Source organism: Phallusia mammillata, chromosome 1 (genome assembly GCF_965637545.1).
Source record: "Phallusia mammillata chromosome 1, kaPhaMamm4.hap1.1, whole genome shotgun sequence".
In the NCBI taxonomy this organism is placed as follows: Eukaryota; Metazoa; Chordata; class Ascidiacea; order Phlebobranchia; family Ascidiidae; genus Phallusia; species Phallusia mammillata.
This window is the reverse complement of record NC_137252.1, coordinates 6,689,494-6,710,273: the sequence shown is the minus strand read 5'-3', so window position 1 is coordinate 6,710,273 and position 20,780 is coordinate 6,689,494. Positions and strand designations below refer to the sequence as shown.

The 20,780-nt window shown below is 37.2% G+C and overlaps 2 protein-coding genes across 3 annotated transcripts; one reads left to right on the top strand and one right to left on the bottom strand.

Annotated features, from left to right (window-relative positions):
- Positions 1-545: 545 nt before the first annotated feature.
- On the top strand, positions 546-15,995 carry LOC145213900 (mucosa-associated lymphoid tissue lymphoma translocation protein 1 homolog). Of its 2 annotated transcripts, XM_080082313.1 has the most exons (14): positions 546-699; positions 1,117-1,271; positions 1,804-1,928; positions 2,346-2,468; positions 2,829-3,102; positions 8,337-8,476; positions 8,990-9,092; positions 9,588-9,768; positions 10,274-10,345; positions 11,416-11,560; positions 12,265-12,370; positions 13,323-13,486; positions 14,478-14,579; positions 14,767-15,995. In XM_080082313.1, exons 1-14 carry the CDS (start codon positions 554-556, stop codon positions 14,911-14,913), a joined length of 1,983 nt encoding a protein of 660 aa, XP_079938439.1. In that variant the 5' UTR covers positions 546-553; the 3' UTR covers positions 14,914-15,995. The 2 variants fall into 2 exon arrangements, with proteins under 2 accessions (XP_079938439.1, XP_079938445.1); XM_080082319.1 differs by lacking the exon at positions 14,478-14,579 and having other exon boundaries at positions 550-699.
- LOC145213891 (uncharacterized) lies at positions 5,408-7,597 on the bottom strand. The gene has a single exon (XM_080082304.1). The coding sequence runs from the start codon at positions 7,580-7,582 to the stop codon at positions 5,408-5,410; it is 2,175 nt and encodes a 724-aa protein (XP_079938430.1). The 5' UTR covers positions 7,583-7,597.
- Positions 15,996-20,780: the final 4,785 nt, after the last annotated feature.

The window sequence follows — 20,780 nt, the reverse complement described above, 5'->3', positions numbered from 1 at the left end:
TTGATTTCGTGGAGAATTTTCACTTCAAACTTAGTTTTTTACAGTAATAAGAATTTCTTTCATAAGTTTTCAGAGTCGTACTCGACTAGTCGATTGCAGCTCACCAACACAGCCAAGGAAATGATCTGTTTTTGCTCGAATTTGTTTCATATTGCGTATTTATGTGACATCAGGCTGGTGTTTCTAACCTATTGTGTTACAAACATATACATAAATATAATACTAGATGTGAAATGTTAATGTGAATGAATGAATGAATGATGACAATGAAATATTTGTGGTGTAGTTAAAGGCAACTATAGTCATTCAAAAACAATATGATGTCTGAACTATTTTTAATCTGAAACATCAAATCAACACCAAAGTTTAACTTTGAGAAAAAACTGTCTTAGAAACATAGAAAGCAACAAATATTGTAAAATCTGTTAAAATGGCAAAGATTAGCTGCCTTCAATACATTAGGCAGTATCTTTTGAAATCAATACTTATTTACATACTATGTCTATAAAAATTACCTAAGGCATTATCCTGTGTATATTTTTTAGAGTGAAAAATGTTGCGGAGTAAATATAACCACTGTATTTTGAATCAACTGCCATTGGATGTGTTTAAAGATCTTTGCGAAACGTTAAACGTAGAAGGTCCATGCAACTGGAAACATGTGGTTCGTACTTTGCAGGAAAAGGAACATTTCTTTAGGTTTGTCAAAGCTAATGATTTGTTATGTTCAAAAGTTATTTAGAATTTGTTATTGCTTATTAATATGTATAATACATTTTTATTGATTATGCTGCCTTTCACCTAAGTTACATCACTATTAATAGGCGCGTTTTTTTTGCAATTATGACTTGGACAAAAGATATCATAAAACTAGTACTTATTGGACTTATTAAAAAGTTTTTCTCTGAAACTGGAATGGAGCAATTTATAAGTTCTCAAAATACTTTACAAAAAGAAAATACTAACATTAAAAGTAGCACTGCACATTTTGAAGTAACTTTATTTCAGCATAATCCTATCTTTAGTCATCTCTAATCAACAATAAGTATTAGTTATCATATGTTCAATCATTACCCCTTGTTATTCCAAATCTTGCATCACTTTTATTTGTTTCAGTGACAATGAATTTATTATTTTGTGTCGTTCACGAGTGGATGCTTTTGAAATTGTGAAGAAAATAGTTGAGCGTCAAGTCACCGTTGCCTTTTTGCTTCAATATCTTGATACTTTACCATGCAAATGTGCATCAACAGCTCTCATCAACAGTTTAGGTAAAGGTTGGACAAACATTTTAATATTTAACACAGTTATATATTGCTTTTTTTGGTTCATCAATAAATGGGAAGAAGTTTATAGATAACCAAATATACAGTGTCAATAACGTGGAAAGTTAAAATGTTTTTGTAACTAAGTTACATTTAAAACAGATTTTTGTTTTTATCCATGGATGTGCTCACACTGTTTTTCAGGACATTGACATTCAGTTGCAAAAAATGTTGTTAGCTAAAATTTTAGGTTTATTATATATATTATGTGCTGGGTTATTCTGGTGTATCTGTTTCATGCAATTTTGGCCTATATATAGATGTGTAAAGAAATCTTTTCTTTATATTACACTTTTAATTTCGGATCACACTGTAAGCACTGCTGTACAAACAAAGGGAAGTATGGAAAACATGTTTAAAGAATCTCAAGAGTTGCCATATAGCTTCACAAAATGACAATATATTTTTATTCTTGCTTGTGTCAGTCTTTGTGAAATTCCAATTCAATGAAAAACTCCCACAACATTTATATTTTCAGATGCATACTTTCAGGCCATTTTTCAGCAACAAAACTATGCCCCACCTTATGTGCAACAATATTATTCTCAAGATCGCGTTATTTCTGCACCAACTCCTGGGCACATGGTTCCACAAGACCACATGGTAAGAAATAATTTAATTTTTCCTTTTTTGTAATGCACCGTACTACGAGCATTGAGTGTTATTTACCCTATGAAGGTGACCTGTATAGGGTGTCCAAACATCGAAATAAAACTACATTTGCCAGAAGAGCTTTATAAACTTGATATTATACCTGATAGCAATAGCTTATGTAAATAATTTAATTGTTTATCGAACTTTTTTGTAAAAAAAACTGCAAGTGCAATCACACAAATCATTTATATAATGCAGTTTACTCTGAGTAGTGTATGTGTGACTACTGTAAGAGCCTGCCATATAGTAATGTCACATGCTTACATGGGCATATACATATATACAAAGTGCAATTAACCAATGTCTCTTATTTTGCTGAATACTCCTAAGAAAACTTGTGTTTACGCGCTTATCATGATGTTGCAGGCCCATGAAAGATACCACACTGTTGCAGGATTCCCAACCTCATCCCATATGATGCAATACCCAAATGACCCAGCCAAAATGTCTACAAATTCCTTGCAGGACAATACCACACCCAAACCACAGGTACCAGTTAAATATATTTTTGCTAATTGCTTTGGTACCTATACATCACTATTTTCGACAGTTTTGACATTTATTCAAGCCAAAATATCTTATTGTTTCTATGAATGCCATCTAAAAATACATCAGGAGTGTGTAGCCCACAGCCTATTGGCCAAACACATTTATCAAATATAAGCTATGTAGCCTGTGAATACATAACAATTCCAATCCAATTTTGTTTCTGAGTAGATTAATACGCTTGCACACTTCTGGTATATATTTTTTAATCACATCAAAGACCTAAATGATGCCATGAATTTTATACATATAGGCTCTGGCAACATTTTAAACAATTTTAAACCTGACACATTTGTTTTACAGAAAGTTATTACAATTCTGGAGCAACCTAAAGACCAAAGATGTAGTCCAACTAATTGTGGAATACTTCACTTTATTGTGGAAAGCAACCAGACTGATATTAAATACCAATGGTACCACAATGACAAACCTGTCCCTGGTAGTCTTAAGCCAACTCTTATACTTGAAAAACCCTCAGTTGAGAGCATTGGCAATTACTACTGCATTGCTGAGTCACCTTCCCTCGGTCACAGCCCCCATGGTTCAGCGCGCTCTCGAACAGCGTTTGTTGATATTGGTAAGTAAGCAAGCTTTTTACCAAGTGTTTCTTTGCCTTTTATGGTATCTGTGTGTCGCGTACTAGTATGCAAATATTCACACAAGTGCGACGTGCGTAACTTTCCTCGAGTCAGCGTTTAGAGATAACCAAAAAAAACAGTACTTTTCTGTTCAACTGTATTCATAGAATGGCGACCACACCCAAAACATGTTGCAATATCACACAAACGCATTGTTACGACAGACGCTTGTGACGTCATATAGCATTGCCCAACCTTGGGTTTACTGGTTGCGACATTACCCCCCATTTAAGCAAAATCTATGATTTTTGCAACAAAGAAATCACAACGCCAAGAGAACGAAGTAAAACGACAAAACACAAACTAGTAAATGCGACTTAAATAGTCAGCGCCAACATTGTCACACCCTTTGATACTTTCATACGTAATACGATATTTTGAAGCGACATCGCCCACCGCATTACTGGGTCATTCGTATATCGTGCCGACGTTAAATACACAAGAGGCTGGTGATCAGTTTGCAACATGAATTCGCCTCCGTAAATATACACTTTAAATTTCTTAATGGCCCACACTATAGCGAGACATTCTCTCTCTATTGTAGAATATGACTCCTCGGCTTTAGTCAGCCGCCTGCTGGCATAGCTCACTGGGAACACTTCGTTTCCATGCCGTTGCAACAAAACGCATCCGAGGCCGACATTGGAAGCGTCGGTGCGAAGTATGTACATCTTCTTCTTATCTGCCAGGTGTAAGATGGGCTTGTTGACCAGTTTCTCCTTTAATTTCTCGAATGCCGCCTTTTCCAGTGGCCCCAGAATAACATCATTAGGTGAACCTTTTCTTGTAAGGTCCGTCAGAGGCGCAGCTATTTCCGAGAAACCTGGGATAAAGTCCCGATAATATCCAGCCAAACCTAAGAATGAGCGGACCTGTTTCTTGGTAGTAGGACGGTTTGCATTTCGAATTTTTTTAACGTTCTCGTCGTTCAATCCGATGGTCCCTGCGTGCACGTAGTGACCCAGAAAGTCCACCCCGGCTGCACCAACGATACACTTTTCAGGTTTCACTGTAACGTTTCCTGACTTCAAACGAGCAAACAGCCTTTTCAACGCGTCGAGGTGATCTCCCCACGTTTCTGTATGAACCAACACATCATCGATATAGCATTCCGTATTGTCCAACCCATCCAAGAGGATTCGCATGGCGCGAACAAACGTTGCACCAGAATTTACCATGCCAAATGGCATTTTTAGAAACTCGTATGTCCCATAGTGAGTTACGAATGCTGTTTTGTAAATATCCTGTTCGGCAACGGGGATTTGCCAATAACCTTTTGTCAGGTCAATCTTTGTAAAGTACCTGCTGGTCGATAACTCATGAAACACTTCGTCTACAGTTGGCATTGGTTCGTTATCCAACACAGTCACCTTATTTAACTTCCGGTAGTCAATGCAGATTCGATTTGAACCATCTTTCTTTTTGACGATAACCACAGGGGAAGCGTATGCTGATTTCGATCTCTGAATAATACCTTTTTCCAGCATATCTTCAATATCCTTTTGGAGACCATCCCGCAGTTTGTAAGGTACTGTGTATGGTTTTGAACGAATTGGCTTATTGTCAGTCAGCTGAATACGGTGTTCGGTAAAATCCATTTCTCCAGGAACGTCACTGAATATCTCTTCGTAGCTTTTCACGAGGTCTCCAACCTCGGTCTTTTGATCCTTTGTCAGCCCTTCCCCAAATTTGAATGAAGGGTCTTCACGACATTTGCAGCTACCCACATGCCCCTGTTGAGTATCTATTGGGACATATTCTGTGCGTGCAACAGGCGTGTCATTCCGAGACACATACACCTTCAGCATGTTGATGTGGAAGGTCCTACGTTTCCCATTGACGTCGAGTACGTAATCATTAACGGAGACTTTGTCAATCACCGTGAATGGCCCTTTCCACTGCATTAGGAGCTTGTTGTTATCGGTTGGAAGAAGTAACAACACTTGTTGTCCTACTGCAAGCTTTCGCGGCTTTGTTTTCTTGTCAAAGTGCCTTTTGTATCTCACATGTGACTTGTCCAACTCTTCCCTAGCCAGCGCTATTGTGGTCTCTATCCGCTTCTTTAAATCAATGACGTACTGATAACTTGTCTTCACTTCAGGAATAGTGGCTGGGTTGGTCCACATCTCGCGCAAAATTGCCATTGGACCACGAATTGTCCTTCCATAAACAAGCTCAAACGGCGAGAAACCTGTAGCCTCCTGTGGGACCTCGCGATATGCGAACAACAACGCGTTTATATACCTACCTATTCCATTGCTCAGGCTGGTCGCTACACAACCTCTTCAGCATTCGCTTTAGCGTGCCATTAAATTTTTCAACGAGGCCGTTACACATAGGATGGTACGGTGTAGTTGTTAGATGTTTAATCATGAGGAGTCGTTCAGTCTCTTTCATGCATTCCGATATAAATTGAGTATCCAAATCACTCAAGATTTCATCCGGAATCCCTAGCCTGCTGTACATATCCACCAAAGCCTCAGCAACCGATTCTGCCGTGATTTTCTTAAGCGCCACTGCCTCCGGATAACGTGTTGCGTAATCGACAAGTGTTAAAATGTAACGGTGTCCTTCCGCACTCGTTGGATAAATAGGTCCGACGAGGTCCACCGCCACCCTCTTAAATGGAACATCAATTAGAGGTTGACTCTGTAGGGGCACCTTGTGTACGCTTCCTTTACTAATTGTCCTTTGGCAAATGTCACATGACCGACAAAAACGTCGGACGTCGTCTCGTATGCCCGGCCAGTAAAAGCTCTGCATAATCTTGTCACATGTCTTTTTTATTCCCAAATGTCCCCCCATGATCGAGTCATGAGCAACTTGCATAATTCTACTTCGCAGAGAAACGGGTACAACCAGCTGTCTTAACCAATTTCCTTCATTTACGTTGGGGTGCAAATACGCCCGATAAAGCAGTCCGTCTGTGGTCACAAATTTCGTTATTTTCTGCCCTCTTACCATTCCCTCATCACGGTCCCGCAAATCGTCAAGAGACTTGTCACATCGCTGTGCGCTTTTAAATCCATCACTGTCCGTAACCGGCCACTCTTCGCAAACCGGCACTACGAGAGGTTTGTCCTTTCTTTTACTCTTTTCCTTCTGGGCCCTCGTAGTAACTGCACATACTTTTCCCCACGCCACATCTGGATCGTCGGCTTCTCTTGCACCAGCAACATTTCCGATGCACAAATCGTGTGCCGTGTTGGGCAGACACCATGCCTCCACTTCACCGCTGTAATATGGAGTACTTACTGTAATTTTAGCCACCTTGGCTTTGACCAACTTGCCGTCGGCTAACTCGATAGACCCGTGCTTATCCAGAATCTGATCGTCATCCACAAACTTTTTGTTGACCAAGATTCCAGTGCATCCAGTGTCTCTAAGTGCCGTTACCTTATGTCGACCAACTCGACCTTCAACAAGCGGCAAACGTGTGGTATTCCGTCGACCAAACGTCATTTTACCTTGTGCTTTTGCGCAAGACACTTTTGGCGGATTTGGTGGGTATGCACGTGACCTGCAGTCCTTCGCAATGTGCCCCACTTTATCGCAAATAAAGCACTTTCTCGCTCTCTCGACAACTTTCTTTTCCTTATCTCCAGCCAACTTTCTGTTGTGCGCTGTTAAAAACTGTTCAGCGACTGTCGTCAGATTGTTCAGTGTTTTAGGCGCTTGTTCTCTAATGTACACAGACAAGTCCTCCGGACAAGATTTTAGGAATTGCTCCTTGACAAACAAATCACTCAATTCGCTCCAATCTGTGTTATGGCCAGAAAGCTTTACCCACTTGTTTAGATAACTCTGAATCCTCACGTCAAATTGCTCTGGACTCTCATGTTCCTCGGGCTTTGCCATTCTGAACTTCATGCGGTAGCCTTCTTCCGTAAGATCGTACCGATTTAGTAAGGCATGCTTTAACCGGCGATAATCAACCGCGTCAGTATCCGACAGTCTTGAGTAGACTTCAAGGGCTCTCCCGGTGAGTAGCGCGCTTAACGCTGTAGCCCACTCTTCTTGCTTCCAACTGCTATTTGTGGCGAACCTTTCAAACCGTAACAAATAGCTATCAAGCTCATCTTTACCGTCAATAAATACTGGTAACTTGGGCACTTTTGCTCTGCTTCCAACAGCTACTTCCTGCCTGTCGCTGTTTACTTGGGCAAGCTGCATCTCGAGCTTCTTTAATTCAAGTTCACATTCTTTTTGTGCAAGGACCTTTGCTTCCTTATCGGCTTCACATTCTTTTTGTGCAAGAACCTTTGCTTCCTTATCGGCTTCTAATCGTCTTTCTTCAGCTTCAGCTTCTCTGATCAGGCGCCTTTCTTCGCGTTCTAGAGCCTGCTGATCAGCTACGAACTTCATCAAACTTTCGCCAGAAAGTTCCATTTGCTTTCCCATCTCTAATAGTTTCTCCATGCTGTTTACAAGAGGTCTGCTGATACACACATAAACAGGATCCAAACCAAACTTTTATTTAGTTTGTAGAAATCCCGGACGAGCCCCCAGAATTGTCGCGTACTAGTATGCAAATATTCACACAAGTGCGACGTGCGTAACTTTCCTCGAGTCAGCGTTTAGAGATAACCAAAAAAAACAATACTTTTCTGTTCAACTGTATTCATAGAATGGCGACCACACCCAAAACATGTTGCAATATCACACAAACGCATTGTTACGACAGACGCTTGTGACGTCATATAGCATTCCCCAACCTTGGGTTTACTGGTTGTGACACTGTGCAGAATTGCCTCAACACAGCAACTTACAGGCTTTAAAATGAAAGGTTATGAGAAGTAATGAAAGTGTATGGAGTAAGACAAATGTTTACACAGTATGGGATTGTCAAAAAACTCTATTAACCCGTTGCCACTAACTTAAGAGTTTTCCAGATGAGATGGTAGAAGTGCTTTTTATTTACCATGCAATAAAGCATTTGATGAAGAGTTTTTGATTGTTTCTTGACTTCCAATGGTAGGACTATCCTTTTTGCCTGTGAAATCACAGTTTATACTATTGTTTACTGCATTTGAAATATCTCTAATGTTAAATTAAACACTTATAGCATAACATACAGTAGGTTTTCCCAGTTTTATTCTTACTTGGGCTGATAGTTTGTTTAATTTTGTGGTGATTGCTAAATAGCATCATCTGAAATTGATTTTTTTATTAGTTCATGATGTTTCACAACATATTTCTGAGTTCAATGCAAGTGACAAAATTGCACTTTTCATTGGAAATGACACTTACCAAAACAATAAACAATTGCCAGCTGTATCCAGGGACCTAAGAGTTCTCACCAAGATTTTTAAAGTAAGTTCAGTCAAAGTAACTGACATGTTTTCAAAACTAGGAGCACTCAAGGTCGTAAGTTGTTGAAATGAGGCAACATTTATAGTAAAGTTTTGTACTTACATGTTTTTTTTAAGTTTTTTTGTATGATGTTTTTAGTTTGTGTTTTTTATTAGGCTTGTTTATTTACATGATTTTAGTCAGAAAAAAATTTAAAAAATTGAGCTACAGTTGTCAACAACTATCCATAAATTGTATATCAACAAGCTTTGAATTTTAAAAACAAACACAAAAATGCAACAAATATGCATGTAAATATATGTGTATTTAATTTAGTAACCAGTTTCTGTCAATTTGAATGATTTTGATATTTACCCTGTTGACCTTTAGTGTTATTTTAGTATTAACAAGCAAAAAAACAATCTTTTGCATCATATAAAGATGTTTTTCTTTGAAAATAACTCGTTGGATTGAAATTCGCTGTGCTTTAATTGTGGTCTAAAACTTTTTTAAATACAACTTTAATTTTTTCAGGATAATTTACATTTTCGAACTTTATCTTTTCAAAACTTGGACTTCCTAGAAATGCACAGAGTTTTTCGTCTGTGGATTGACCTCAGCATAAAGGGATGCTATTGTAAGTTATTTTTGTTGCCATTTAATTTCTTGTTATAGGTGTTTGAAAAACCATTATGGTATATGTAATAATGATTTGATTAATTTGGCTGCTCAAATGCTGACTCCGTGCCTAAAAGTGTGAGTCTGGGGCCACAAACCTGGTTAACACCAGTGCAGCGATTACTGAATATTTTACTTTTTCTTCGGCTACTATTTACAATTTTGTCTCTTGTGAATTTGCCATTTGCCTTTCAAACTCACCATGCAACTGGCAAAACTACCGAATATTCAGGAACCCAAATTAAGCCAATTTGGTGCATCTCTATTCATAAGAGTTATTGTGTAGATATCCCACGGCCGAGAGGTTACTGCAGGTCAGAAACACGTATTGTGAAACACCCTGTTGTTGGAATGTAAAAGTAGTTTTCCCCTGTGACCTTTTATTGTATCAAAACCAACTTAAAATATTTAGTCAAACTCGTCAAAAATAATCAGTCAAATAATGTACTTGCAGGTGTGTTTTACTTTGGTGGTCATGGGTATGAAAATGATGGCCAGTGTTACTTGGTTCCTACGGATGCACCAAGCAAGTATATTTCCGCCCATTGTATTCAAGCTCACTCAGCACTGGAGGATGTACAACGTCGGTGTGAGCCAAGCATGATGTTAATTCTGCTTGATATCTGTAGAAAAAGGTGAGTTAAAAATATTTGACAATGCTATAACGCAACGGTCGGCAACCCTTTTTTTTATTGCGGGCCGTTTTTGAGGCTGAAATTTTATCATGAAACGGCCTACCAAAAAAAAACAAATATTTAGTTGAAACTAAATTAGTTTATCATCCCCGGAAAACACGGGCAAAATGTTTTAAAGCACTTGACCTAAAAAAGTATACGGCCCGGTAATGAACTCCTCGCGGACCGGCAGTTTCCGAACACTGCTATAATGTACTCACTTATACTGAACAGTTTGTTGCAATTCTCTTCATTTTTTGACTTTTATGTCTTTGTCTTATTAAGTTTTAAAAACTACACTCCTACAGTTAGACTAAACTGGAAAACTACACTTTTAGTTTATGTAATTAAGAAAAAAATAGTAGCTTTTTTATTTGTATTTTCTGTTTTTAGGTTTTACATTTATAATAATTTTAAACTGGGTTTAAAACATTCAGAAAAATAATTACAACATGAACTATTGCAGCAATCCCCACGACATGAGAAGATATTCATCCCGCACCTCCTTTACTGACAATATTGTGTTTGCGTATGCAACGTGAGTAACAAATTAACTAATAACACAAAGTTTTTTTATTGGGTTCATTCTTTATGATTTTTACACTTCTGTGTATCAAAAGCATCTTAACCCTAGGTCATGGGGTCGCCAACCCGCGGCTCCGGAGCCGCATGTGGCTCTTTGATCCCTCTGATGCGGCTCAGTTTTTGAATTTGCCAAATGTTGTACATTTGAATAAAAATTATGTGACGATTATGCTGAACACAAAAGTCGAACACGAAAATTGAAGTGCAGTAGCATGACTGTACTCGCTTGTTGTAGTTACCTGCAACCCCATCTCTATACCATCAAACGTGAAGCTGAAAGAGGCAAACTGGCGGAGCGCAGGTTAATACGCAATATGAGACAATACTGTTTTTGTTTGCAGTGTGTGTGCGCGCGTAACAATAGCTGTTTGTTAATTGTTACGTTAGAAACGCGTTAACAATAGAATACAAATCTGCAAAAACAGAATTTGCAACGCTACGTAAAGTTGTTTCTCTGCTGACGAGACTAGTATACCAGTGTGTCTAATATGCAATGAAACACTAGCTAAACAACAACAAAAAGTCGAATGTCATAAAACTAAAAACGTTTTGCATTTTATTTTAAATTTTAAAACGACTTTGTGGCTCCCAGTGTTTTTTTACTACATAAAACTGGTCCGAGTGGCTCTTTGAGTAGTAAAGGTTGGCGACCCTAGGTGGACAGACAGCGGTAAATTTTTGCAGTGGAAGACTTTACAAAACTTTTTTGTGTGAATTTGTATGTTTTATGTCATTTTATGTCCGTCAATGGCTGTGCTGGGACAAAAAAAATCCAAGCCCTTAAAGGTTGGGACCCAGCCAATCTTTTAAAATGGTCTTATTAATGTAAACACATCGAGCCAATAAATGATAAGCTGCAGACTGTGCTCACAGTTTCGACCTATAAAGTCTCATCAGTGTAGCTGGTCACTAGCTCTCTCGTCGCCAGCTGCACTGATGAGACCTGATATGTCGAAACAGTGTGCACTGTCTGCAGCAGGTCTTATTATGATTGTTAATAAAGCTTGTTTTAATGTTATTTAGAACTGAAAACCGGGAAGCTTTCGAGGAACAGGGTCGTACATACGGGATATTTGTTGAGTCCTTACAGAAACACTTGGAGAAACCGATTCGTGTAAATCACATGTTATCGTATGTTCAAGATGATGTCAGAAAAAGTGACGTCCAGGTATAAAAATAGTTCTTGCATGACTGGGTTTCAAAATTTGTAAAATGATCATTCACAAAAAGATATTTTGGCAAAAACTATAATGCATTTAATGCCATAAACAATCCAACCATTTTTGTTTTGACAACATAAGTACAAAAGCATTGAGTCAAGAAATGATATGTAAGCTACAGGTAGTGTCAGAGTTGTAAACAGGCTTGAAATTGGAGCCCGAACCCGAAAGTACAAGCCCGAACCCTAATCGTTTTTGAGAAGCCCTTTGTGAGGCCCAAGTCCGTTTTGTATGAAACCCAAACCCGAACCCGGCACAAAAAGCTCGACCCGCCTTAAAACTCTGGGCATTGCGCATTGTTTTGACCTATAAAGCTTTTACTGGCCAATATGGCATGTATCATGTCACCAGCTGCACTAATAAGGCCTCATAGGTCGAAGCAGTGGGCACTGTTTGCAGTATACAAAAGAGTGTTCATTTAAAAAATAATAATAATCAAATTCCATGCTTAAAGACATAAGCTCCATTTTTTTCATGTCAGAATTCTCAAATGATGCATTGTTAAGTTCTTTTCGACTTAGTATTTAGCATTTTTCTGTGTTGTGTTAATAATACCTAAAATGCACATGACTTTTATAGGTTTGACGATTAAACTTAAAAGAAACATATTGTAAAGGCACCTTTCATTTAATTTAAATCAAATTGTTTTCAGTGTGTTGAGGTGAAAACGCTTTTATCATTTAACCGATGTCTGACGGATCGACTGGAGGCTGGAAAGGGTTACAGTGAAGTTCATCGCAAATGGAAAGAAATGCATGGTAAGCGTTTACTTGCTACAAAATACTTCCTAATTTGGATTGACCCATTTGAAAATGGCTGGCGTCCCCGTGATGTCCAACCCATCCCATTGCTATTCATACTGCGCTGTTCTTCCCAAAACTCACAGTTTCACTTTGCAAAGTACTTGTTCTTTTGAATAGTGCTGCTTTTGTGTCTTTTTATCGTTGGCCAGCAACTACAACTAGCTGAAATGAAGATACGTTTAGTACTGGGATTGGCCTTGAATCTTTCATGCAGACCAGCGATCACAGCACCCTCATGTGTTAATTGTAGTAGGCTAGGCTAATGAAACGTGTAATATCGATTAAAGTAGGTAAGTAGGACAAGACATTGGCTGGAAAAATCTAGAATGTTGTGAAGTTCGAAATTACGTCTGGAGCCTAAGCGGGTCTGGTGCTTTACCAATGAGCTACACAGGCTGGTGTTAAGCCTGACGAAGTTGAATGATAAGCACCGTTGCCTGTCTCGCATTGTGCACATGTCAGCTTTGTAGTGGAGGAAGTTTGACCATCATTTAAGATGAACACCAACTTAATACTAGGGTCAGCGTTCATGTAGACCAGCACTCACGGTATTGGAATGTTTAAGTCCAAATAGGACGCATTTATTAAAATGGGTCGTGTGTACTGGGATTGTTACCGTTAAGGACACTTTTTATCTGCTTTTATTGTTGGGGCACCTGACTCAGTTCATTAAAACCTCTATATGTATGAAAATGAGGTCTGTATTTCATTTTATAATTTTGTACTTAGTAAATCAATATTTACTGACTAGCTATTACCCTATGATTGGTGCATAATTTCTGTTGAAAACAATTGCCACAAAAAACATTTAACACTAATTGGAAAATGCACAACAAAAAACACAAACTGATTTAAGTGTACTGAAAGCTTCACTAAAACTTAATTAAAGTAATTTGTTTTGTTGCAGATGTCCCGGAACTTCCCGTATTAATCCAATGCAAGGAAAACGGAATTTCCTTTTCAGTTTCATTTAAGTCGATTCTCACCAACTGTATCGAAGTGACAGCAAGCACTGTGAACACAAATAACTTGAACCAGTGTGAAGTTTATGTTCGTATTGATCGCCTGAAGGTTAGAATTTACACACAACAGTAAAGTTAGTGATATATTTCAGATAAGATGAACATACATTCATAACTGGGATCAGCCCGAACTCGATTTTTCAAGGCCTTGTTTAAATGACCTGACGCATTTCTGTGTCAGCATTTTTTGTGGGTCCCCTTACATTTTTTTTTATTTTTTTTTTATTTTTTCCCTTTTTTCTGTCAACGCTGGTTAGTAACGCTCGTTTGGTCAAGAAAGAGTGCTTTTTATTTATTTAAATTTGGACAGATGTTAGTTAGTAATCCGAATTTGATCCTCCTGAAGTTGACCACGAATGACCCAGCGGTTCACCCACAGGCCCCCAAAACGTAAATTTGTTAAACGCTGGTTTGTAACGCTGGTTTGGTCAAGAAAGAGTGCTTGAAATTCATTCAAATTTGGACAGATGTTTGCTATTGATCCGAATTAGTAACCGGAAACTAAAAATAACCGGAACATTTGTTTACCGCAAATCCGCACAAACACCTGTGTGGGAACCTATTCGTTTTTACTTCCAAAAACAATCATATGTAAATCAAATGATGCAGTAAATTGGTAAATAGGATATAGAATATATAAAATGGAAGTATATCAGAAAGCCACCTTTCTAGTTTTTAATATAAATTGGTTAGTTGCTGGATGTTTAGGCTATTCGCGCTAAAACAAGCTACTCAAAATGACAAAAACGATTCATAGTTCGGGCCCGAATTTTGGTCTACTTACAACTTTGACACGGGAATTTTTGGGAGGCTAGCTTGATTCAGTGTAACGTCATGGTGCATATGATCTATCGATATATATATCTTTGCATATTTTAAATGATTCAATGTTCAGTTTTTGTACCTGGCCCGCTACTTGTAAAGTTTTCCTTTTTGCCTAATTTTTTTTGTTAATTTTTTTTACGATTTTGGCTTTTTAGTTTATCTTCATGTATTACGTTAAGTTGTTTTTTTTGCAAGTCCGTTTCTTGTGTGTTTAGGCGCAGAATATTACATTGTCTAATTCTGAGGGATTCGATATTTTGCCTCATGAAACATTGACTCAATCACCTGTTCAGATTTTAAACCTCCAGAAACTTGAGGTAAGTAGAAACATTGTAACTCTTTTTCAATTTTTTGTCAAACGCTTGTTTGTTCAAAACATTTGGTCAAGAAAGTGAAAAACATATGGACAAACCCAATTGAAATATATAGAAAAGCCACCCTTCTGTTGGTTACAATTGATTTAATAGTCGTGTTCAAATTATCAAGATATATTTGTCGGCGCAGGAATCCGAGGTAAAGATTCCGTTTCTTCTCCGCTTCCAGGAGAAACCTGGTGACTTTATCCACGAGAAGACCTACGTCTATAAACTTGACTTATCTGTGGTACAAGCTTGGAAAAGCCAAATTGGTTGCGTTCAAAGGAAATCGTAACTCTCTTTCCTCATGGCGTCCAAATCTTAGTTTGTTATTTATAAGCCTTTTTTGCAGTTAAGTGTCTCCAGATATTTGAAAATAGCGAAGTATAATGTACATAAACACGAATAAATAATGATTTGTATTACAAATAACGATCAAGGAAAGGCGCACTGTTTAAAATCCTATAAATCGTACAAATTAGGAAACGTCTATTCGAAATAGATTGATAAGTTGCAACACAATAGCACACGCAGTTGACGAAATAGCTTTGTGATTTGCAAAAAAATCTAGTTTGTTTTACCCATTGGAGTATATATTGCACTTTTCTTGTTTATTTCAGTGCGAAGAGCGTATGTTTTATCTGAAAAGGAACTAGCATATAGAAAAAGCTATAAAAATCTGAATACGGTAGATGTATTTGTGGTAACACCTTACTTAGCAAGCCTTAAAAACTCTTGTTTGAATGAACAAAACGATTATGAGTTTGGCATTAAGACCCAACGCATTTCTCTTTTTTGTACAAGTTTATCATAGTATGTTTCTTCTATTTATGTATATCAACGTTTTTCCTCGGCTGCAGCCGCGACCTTTCTCAGTTTGGGAAAACTACCTCTTGGTAAAAAGTCACATTGTAATATCAGTTTTTGTGCAAAATGCTTGTTAACCTAGGTCATTTATGGCCATGCATTAAGTACAGAAGCAGATATGTGTACACATATGTGTAGGTGTAAACCCGGCCTTTTACAATTCACTAGCTATTTTTGTTGCCATAAAGAAGGGGTTTCATTTCTCCTATATAGTGCGCCACGGTAGCCACCAGGCACCTAATAAGTTGGTCCTGGGTACAAAATACCAATTAAGTCCTATTGTATTGTTTCTATCTTTAATCTTCTCTTCTCTCAAATTTTCGGTGCGCTTATATTTTCAAGTACAATAACATTGACCCAAGTGATTTTTCTTAGTACTTCGTTAGTTCATGCATCGTCGATGGATGGGCATTGCCTGAAAGTTTTTGTTGGATGTTTATTCTAAATTATTATTCTAATTTTATCACAATTACGCTGTTCATATGCCTGAAAACAATTTACTGTCATGTACGCTTTGGTCCTCATTATACCGATAGCAGAGAAGCTAACTGTAAAGTAGGACAGAATAATTTTCTCTTGACAACGATTTAAGCGCACTCCGTCATTTTGTGAATTAAATTTATTTATTTTGTCAAGAAAATCTTGGCATTAACAAAGTGGACGCTTAATGCTCCTGGTACCAGTTAGAATTAGTCGTGTGTTTTGTTACATACTGTGTTTGGTTTACCGGTGACACTAAACCTCTGAATATTGCTGGAGATTGCGGGACGTCGCGGAAACCGCTAAATATCGGGTTAAATTGCTGACGGTTCAGAGCTATTGGGGTTGGGATAAGGTTTATTAATAGAAAATCATTAAAAAAAATTCGCGGGATACATTCCCCGCCTGAGACGTCCCGCCATATCCCGCGACGTTCCGCAAAAATAGCCTAATGTCAAGAAATAGCCGAATAAGTTTTAGGCAGGGACATTTTTTGATTTATATACTACTATGAAACCTCAACCCAACCCTAATAGCACTAACCGTCAGCAATTTACCCGACATTTAGCGGTTTCCGCGACGTCCCGCAATCTCCAGCAATATTCAGCAATGAGTTTTAGTGTCACCCTTGGTTTACTGTACAAACGACTTCTCCAAGCAGTTAAAACTGTGTATTGCAAGTAATGAGTTGAGCTGAGTTTATTTCGCTTGGTAAAAGAAAACATAGCAACGCAATTGCAGTAAAACAATCACCAAGTCGGAAAAAGCTGCGAAACGTTAAAACGTCATAGCAATAACTCGCTCCTGAGCGCAAAACATTGAATGGCACAAATGGTGGATAATGGCTGAACGCGTTGCAGCTACACCTTATTATGACGCGTTATGTGACGAGCGCTCACAAGAAAGTGAGGTTGGTGCGCAGCGAGTAAACTGGAATGGAGATGAAACGTTGGTGGGCGGTCGAGAGGGTCATGATAAAACAGGTGTGTATCTGGATCATAGATGTTTCTATTGGTAAGTTTTTGGACAGAGGACATAACTCAAACAATATTATCTGCTTGAACATTGATGAAGAAGCCGGTTTACATTCTAAATGTGACACTTACTACACATTTTAAAAACCTCGGTAACAGACGACAAAATTCTTTTCACGCAACTTATAATGTGCAATATTCCACCAAAAGGAAGGCTGAATAAAGTTAATCGCTGGGGAACAAAAGAAACTAATAGTCTTTAAGTCCAAAAGACACTTGTTGTATAAACTACAGAAAGCGAAAATGACAGCACACAATCGGTTCGAATGTCTTAGTTTTCACATCGATACTCCTAGACCAGTGGTTCTTAACCGGTGGGAAATTTCCCACTAGTGGGAAATTTAACGTTTTTAGAGGAAAATTATGTGAGTCAGAAATCGCCAAACTCGGGCCCGTGGTTTGAAATTAATCGTTGAAAGTTAATTTAATTCTATATTTTCCGCAATAACATGTAAGTAAGATTAACTTCACCTAGTTTTACCAGGCGCATAAAAATCCAAAAATCGTTTGTTACATCACAGACATTACTAAAAGTATCAATGACTTTGTTATTGTCCGCGAATAAATGCATTTGATCTGTTGATTGTGATGCAATAAATGACTAATGCAAGCACATGAGATTTTTCAAAATTCCACACAATTTTACTTTCTAACGAAATCACTATTCAAACTAAATAAGATTGCAGTATACCTTTAAGGTCCTGACCAAATGGCTTCACAAAATTATTTCGATTAAAGAATATTTTTTTGTTAGTGTTAGGCACAAAACATGTTTATAAAAATAACAGAGGGGGAAATTCGAACTTGGTGATTTACTTTAGTGGGAAACCACACCAAAAAGGTTAAGAACCACTGTCCTAGACAATTGTCCATCCGGACCGGATTTTCGAAGCTTTCTTTGTAAAGTTTGAAAGTTGTTAAATATTTTGGGAAGGTTCAGTTGATAATTGCGATTTTGTGAAACTCATGGTGTTTACAACAAAATATACTTTTTGTTGAAGTTAATAAGGAAGGAACAAAATTCAAGCATGAAGCTGATTATTATATTTCTTATCGCAACTTTCTTTGCCAGAGGTACGTGTTTTTGTTTTCTTGTCCAATATTCAAATCTTAAGATCATTCTCTTTGCTTTATTTACAAGTTTCGGACTAACTTAACATATACAGCCTAAGTTTTTGAGTGAAGCAAAGGGTCTGGCTTCAAAACAGTTGTTTACAGAAGCAGGATGCCTATCGTATGTGCCGAAAAATATTTCACATTTTTTTTATTTTGTGAGTGTCTAAAATGAAAGAATTAAACCAATCAAATAGTATATTTAATACTTTTGTACCAGCAGAGACCAAACCCAAAGTTTGGTTAATGGTTTCTGCAATCTTTAAATGAAAAACACGATAAAATGTCCACACAAAAAACTAAAATGTAGAAATAAATCTACTCGACATGTAGCAAGATAGTTTAAATGTTAAAAGCTGAATGTTACCTTTAAGAACCGTTTGTTTTTCTGATTTGAGTTTAAAGTAGTATTTGTTAAAGCTTTTCTCTTAAATCAAGGTTAGGAGATCTGGACCTCATAACTTATATTTTGTTATTGGCTTAAGGTAAAGGAATTCAATGCTACGTTTGTGGCAGCCTCCATTTTCTCCAATCAGACTGCGAAGGACCCTCTATTCCAGACACGTATCTACAGGACTGCCCAGTTTCAAATCAGTGTGTGGCTGAATTCAATGAAGTTGGTGAGAATATTAAACGTTAATCACTCAATAAAGTAACTTTCAAGATGTCTAATACGACAAAACTGCCAATTAACGTACTTCCTTCATCAAAAAACTAAGTACGTTTTTCTAAATGTGTGTTGGTGTTCACAAGCAGTTTGTTCTATCACTTTCTAAATCATATATCTTATGCCACAGGTGCATCTTATTTGAAAGTTGGACACGTGAAGAGATCGTGTGGACCAGCTAAGGGCATTTTGGGATGCTATTCGTCGGTGTTTGGAATCGGCAAAAGCTGCAAATTCGTCTGTAACACGGGTTCGTTGCCTCATTAACATTTAAGTATTCCTAAAACACTTATTAGATGTCATTACGTAGACACTGCATAAACAGTGAAGCCTACCATCTATACACCAATTGTGTAAAAGTTTGTTCCGCTATATAAAGTCTTAACGTTGTGCAGCAATTTCCAGTTTGGTGAATAGTTTGGTGCAATTGTGCTGCAGCGATTTGCTTATTCCAGTGAAATAAACTCAACTCAAACCAAACCAAAAACTAAAATATGTTTGTGATGTCACAATGTGTTTAGCAAGACACATAGGTTTGTTCAGTGCAGTAGCCTTTATAAATGAACAATTGCTGGAAGAAATCTTATTATCGTGTTTAAAACGTGATCGTTACTTTGTTTATTTGTTTTTAGATAAATGCATTGCTTCATCAACATCATCTGCAACACAGGTGTCATTTAATTACACCATGATGATGATTGTGGCATTTAGTTTTGCTGGAACTATTATGCATTTGTTGTAAAATGTTTACTTCGGCATTTTTGTGAAATTTATCAATAGAAATACATATTAGCTACTTCTGCCAGGCATAATCTATAAACGAGTATCGTTTTTCCAGCCGTTTTTATTTTGTTATAAATAATCGACGTTTCGACGTCCAATAGAAGACGTCTTCATCAGGGTAATTTGTTTTGCAAGATATGCCATTATCCTAAAGGAAGCGTCTTGTATTGGACGTCAAAGTGTCGATTATTTTTATGAAAAAGTATTTAATTATTTATATTAAAACTGCTGAAAGAGCAATGATATTGTACCTTCAAATTTGTCAAACAAAATGGTATATCCTCCATACAAACTGTTGTTGTTGTGTACGTCTATTGTGTCTATATGTGTATTTGGAAACTGAAACATGCTTCGACTATTGGCTAAAAATAATAACAGCGGATAATTAAATGGCAAAAGCAAAAAGCGAAAACACAATAGATCATAAACTTTCGAATAAACTTTCTTCGCGGGCTTTTTGTTAACAAATCGAAACAAGACTCTGAGCAGAATTGTCTAGCGAACTTTGTATTTTGTGTAACCTCCATATAAACGGTTTCTGTTGTATAGAAATATGTGTGTTTTGTTTACTAGACAGCTACTCAGAAACTCAAAAGGGTCGGGGACAATACATTGATACTTTCACAATAAGTTTCTGCGGAGGTTAACAAATTTTCATGGAAACGTTACCAGTCCTAAAACTCCAACAAACTTTTTATCCAGCAACACTTTAATTCGTTTACAAAGTTTTTGACATAGGCTACAAGGCCTAAACATAATACACGGACATTAAATATAGTCTACATTTACTAAAACCTACTCTTTGACGTTGTTTTGTGATGTGATTTTCTCCTATTTCACAAAATGCAAGATTTTTTAAACACTAATGCACTTTTTATCCCACTTTAATCTTGCTCGAAAAAAAAATATGTCAGAGTAATATTAAAATATTCTAAATTGAATGAAAAATTATTTGTCGGTTTTTGATATAGTCTGATTACACTAGAAAACAAAATAGCAAAATGAACCTTTTTGAGACAAACTGGGAATATTTAATCTGACTAATTTCATCGTTAATGCGTAGTATTAAAGTATGTTAATTACACAAACATTTGATGTTTACAAACATTCAAATGATTATTGCACCAAATCTATCTAGTCAAAGGTGGGCACCTTTATAACCAATTACATATACAACAACTAATTACTTTATTCTTGCCTTATGTATACTATAGTAAT